At 67.6% G+C, this 4,043-nt stretch overlaps 1 protein-coding gene and 1 long non-coding RNA gene across 2 annotated transcripts; one reads left to right on the top strand and one right to left on the bottom strand.

Moving 5' to 3' along the window:
• The first annotated feature begins 101 nt into the window (after positions 1–101).
• On the top strand, positions 102–3,968 carry NOC4L (nucleolar complex associated 4 homolog). The gene is made up of 12 exons (XM_040467312.1): positions 102–280; positions 486–606; positions 1,282–1,388; positions 1,664–1,771; positions 1,968–2,117; positions 2,190–2,289; positions 2,383–2,417; positions 2,817–2,867; positions 2,970–3,081; positions 3,287–3,347; positions 3,565–3,675; positions 3,773–3,968. The coding sequence occupies exons 1-12, from the start codon at positions 164–166 to the stop codon at positions 3,966–3,968; spliced, it is 1,269 nt and encodes a 422-aa protein (XP_040323246.1). The 5' UTR covers positions 102–163.
• LOC121024988 (uncharacterized) lies at positions 1,044–1,657 on the bottom strand. The gene is made up of 2 exons (XR_005787902.1): positions 1,504–1,657; positions 1,044–1,207 (listed from the first exon to the last, which is right to left on the bottom strand). It is a non-coding gene; the product is annotated as an uncharacterized LOC121024988 (long non-coding RNA).
• Positions 3,969–4,043: the final 75 nt, after the last annotated feature.

Genomic DNA, 4,043 nt, shown 5'->3' with positions numbered 1-4,043 from the left:
GCCGCACTCCTCTCGGCCAGACGCGCGGCGATGACGCCAGAGGCGCGGGGCGGGGACGTCGTGAGGGAGGCCTCGGCGCGGGGCGGTGACGTCAGGGGCGCGCCGGACGGTGGCTTGAGAGTCCGTGCGTTCCGCGTGGGGCGGCGGCGGCGGCGGCGGCGGCATGGAGCGGGACCCCAGCCCCGGGGGCGCGCGCCGGGCGCTGGGCCGCCTGCTGGAGGCGGTGCTGGCGAGTCGCCGCGAGGCCAACGCCGTGTTCGACATCCTGGCCGTGCTGCAGGTGGGGGCGCGCGGGGCGCCGGGGCCGGTCCCGGGTCGGAGGCCTGGCAGGGGGCGCGCACGCGGGCCGACGAAGGGATTCCCGGGCGTCTGCTCCCGTCTCGCGGGGCTCCCAGGTCGGGGAGGGGGTGTCCGGTGGGAGGGTAGCGTATTGGCCCTGAGTGAGGAGGGAGGGCCGGCCCCCTGCGACCTCCGTGTCCCTGCAGTCGGAGGACCCGGAGGAGACCCAGGAAGCTGTGCGCGCGTGCAGCCGCCTATTCGGGGCCCTGCTGGAGCGGGGAGAGCTGTTTGTGGGCCAGCTGCCCTCTGAGGACACGGTCATGGCAGGTGAGCCTCTCGCAGCACGCGCCGGGTCCAGGGCCTCGTCTCTGGAAGGGCTGGAGGGAGACTTTGTCAACACGGGACGACCTCACACGGCCTTACCTTGGGTCAGGGGAAGGGCACAGCCGGGGCTCCCCGTGGGGAGGGACCATTGTGCTCAGGGTTGGGGTGAGAGAGTCTGTATGTGGTCTGTTTAGAGCAAAGTTGGAGCGTGCTGCGCTTTTTCAGGGTTTTTGTTTTATTTATTTTGAAAGAGCGTGAGCGGGGGAGGGACTGAGAGAGAGAGAGACAGGGGGAGAGAGGGAATTTTAAGCCGGCTCCACGTTACCAGTGCAGAGCCAGACACGGGGTTTGAACTGATGAATGTTGAGATCACGACCTGAGCTGAAATCAGGAGTTGGGCACTCAATTGACTGAGCCACCAGGCGCCTGTTTGTTTTTTGGGGATCACTTGTAGCATCTGATCCTGTTTAACGTGGGCAGTCGGGGTTACGCGTTCCCACCGCTGGTTGTGTAGGTCTTGGGGTGAAGTGAGGCGAGGAGGGTTTCCCACCCCGCACCAGGTCTGGGGCCACGGTGACCCGTTTCCGTTCACTTGCGGGTGGGGCTGCGCAAAGAGCGGAGGGGGGAGAGCTGCGTCCAGCCTGGTGTGTGTGGTCTGACCACCCTGCTCTGCCTCAGGGTCCCAGGGGGCGACGCGGAAGTACAAGGTGTGGATGAGACACAGGTACCATAGCTGCTGTAACCGCCTGCGGGAGCTTCTGGCCCACCCCTCCTTTGAGGTCAAGGTGAGTCAGGTCGTTGGCCTTGCCTCTACTCTGCGCGTTCCCTGCACCCCCAGCCGCCAGGCTGCGCACACTCAGGCAGGGGTGAGGCCTCAGGCTTCTGCGTGTCCGCGCTTACCTGAGGACGTCTGGTTTTCTGTCTGCTGGTCGTCCTAGCAGCCGGTGTTCTGTGTCCCAGCGCGTGGGGGAGCGTTGTCTTGGGTGCACGGAGACTTAGGTGCCGGGGAGGTGATGTGTGGTCCGGGCACCTCAGCCACTCCCTCGCCCGCTTTCCCCAGGAGCTGGCTCTCAGCACGCTCATGAAGTTCGTACAGCTGGAGGGAGCACATCCCCTGGAGAAACCCAAGTGGGAGGGCAACTATCTGTTCCCTCGCCAGCTTTTCAAGGTGGGGGCACAACGGTGTCGGGGGGGGGCTGAAAAACCTCTGGGCACAGCTGGGATGGGCCTTCGCTGCAGGTGCAGGTGGCTCCGGGACGAGCTGCTTCTGCCACACCCTTTACCCCGGGGGGCGGGGGAGGCTGTGGGGCGTGGCGGGCACCCCAGGTGGGCCCGCCGAGCTCACCTCCCTGCCCGGCCCGCAGTCGGTGGTGGAAGGCCTGCTGTCTCCGGAGGAGGACCGCTCGCTGCTGGTGTCGCGGTTCCAGGAGTACCTAGAGCACGACGACGTCCGCTACCACACGATGCAGGCGGCCACGGGTGTCGTGGGCCAGGTGGCTGACAGGTACCCCGAGGTGAGCCGGGTCCCGTGTCTGGGGGAGGGGTGCGCAGGGGCTGCGCCCGAGCTGATGCCAGGCTTTCGGCAGGTGCCGCCTCCTTTCTGGAACAACGCCTTCGCGCTGCTGTCTGCCGTGAGCCTCCCTTGCCAGGAGATCAGCTCCTCCGGCTTCTACGTGAAACACGCTGGTGAGCGTCGGGGGGCGCGGGGGGGCAGGCGGGGGCACCCAGCGAGCCGCCGCCTCTTTCCCGCACGCCCTCTGACCCCTGCCTTCCCTACAGAGCTGTCGCACAAGTGGAAGGTCGCTCATCTGAAGGTGAGACGCTCCGGGGGGCGCGCTGGGGACAGGGCCCTCTCCACGCGTAGGCAGCACGTGTGGGACCCAGAGTTTTCCGGCTCAGACAGCCTCGAGGCTCCTTCACGGGGACGGGGGTGGGGTGGAGCCGCCGGGACCTGGCTCCCAGGCTCTTAGCGGGCTCCCGGGTGCCGGTGTCGATGCCGCGTGCGGCCCTGGGTGCGCTGCTCCCCGGCTGCTCTGTGGCCGTGTTCTGGGTGCGCGTTCCTTCTCGCTTTGCTGGAACTTCTCCAGTTCTGGGTTTCTAGTTCTTACGCAGGGCGGAAGGGAGGCCGTGAGTGCCGTTTCCCCTTCCGGGCTCCGGGGGCTGGGGTGGGGGCCTTGCGTGCGGCCCTGACGGCACCCCCCCCCCCCCCGCAGGAGCACAAGAAGGCCTTCCAGCTGATGTGGCTGGGTTTTCTCAAGCACAAGGTACTGGCGGGGTGGGGGGCAGGTCCCCCGGGTCTGGGCTGCTCTGGCCCACGTGGGTCTTGGGGTGAGGCGGGCGCACCCACCGCTGCTGTCTCCCGCCAGCTGCCCCTCAGCCTGTACAAGAAGGTGCTGGTGATCGTGCACGATGCCATCCTGCCCCACCTGGCCCAGCCCACCCTCATGATCGACTTCCTTACCCGTGCCTACGACGCGGGTGAGTGCCGGGCTCCCCTCCCAGCCGGCTGGGCTCCCGGAACTGGGGCTGGAGGAGCCGTCGTCAGGGCCTGGTGCATGCCGGAGCCCCGAGTTCCCTCCCTGGCGGGACGGAGCCGGGGGGCCTCCTGCTCTGTTGAACTCACCGGCAGGGGTGGGGGGGAGCAGGCCTCGTTGGGGCTTCTCAGCCGCACGTTCGTCTGCAGGGGGCGCCATCAGCCTGTTGGCCTTGAATGGACTTTTCATCCTGATTCACAAGCACAACCTGTGAGTGTCGATCTAGGACGCCTGCCTGTGGGTCCAGCCGTGCGCGTCTGCCCCTCCTGTGTCCTCTCCCTGTCCCGGGCTGGGGGTCTGCTGGGCTGCCCTAGGGGAAGTTGGGGCATGACAGGACCCTTGGGAGCCGTGATCCGTGTTTTCACTCCGTGTCCCCCCCCCCCCGCCCCCCTGGCTTGCGTGCCACTCCTCACCCCTGCACTCCCAGCGAGTACCCTGATTTCTACCGGAAACTCTACGGTCTCCTGGACCCGTCTGTCTTCCACGTCAAGTATCGGGCCCGGTTTTTCCACCTGGCCGACCTCTTCCTGTCGTCCTCGTGAGTGCCGGAGAGGGGACTCGGAGGGGCTTAGACTCAGAGCAGGGGCCGGGAGTCTGGGCGACTGGGGGTCACTCATGTTCACCATCCCGCCCAGCCATCTGCCCGCCTACCTGGTGGCTGCCTTCGCCAAGCGCTTGTCCCGTCTGGCGCTGACGGCGCCCCCCGAGGCCTTGCTCATGGTGCTGCCCTTCATCTGCAACCTGCTGCGCCGACACCCCGCCTGCCGCGTGCTGGTGCACCGCCCACTGGGCCCCGGTGAGCGCGTGGCGGGGGGGTGGGGTGCTTGGTGACCTGGGAGGGGAGTGGGGGGGGAGCCTGGGGGGCGTGGGGACCTGGGAGGGGAGTGGGGAACTGGGAGAGGAGTG

The sequence above is a fragment of the Herpailurus yagouaroundi genome, unplaced genomic scaffold, assembly GCF_014898765.1.
Source record: "Herpailurus yagouaroundi ecotype Mexico unplaced genomic scaffold, PumYag 67421, whole genome shotgun sequence".
NCBI classification, from domain to species: domain Eukaryota; kingdom Metazoa; phylum Chordata; class Mammalia; order Carnivora; family Felidae; genus Herpailurus; species Herpailurus yagouaroundi.
The sequence above is the reverse complement of the archived record's forward strand: the minus strand, read 5'-3'. Positions and strand labels throughout refer to the sequence as shown.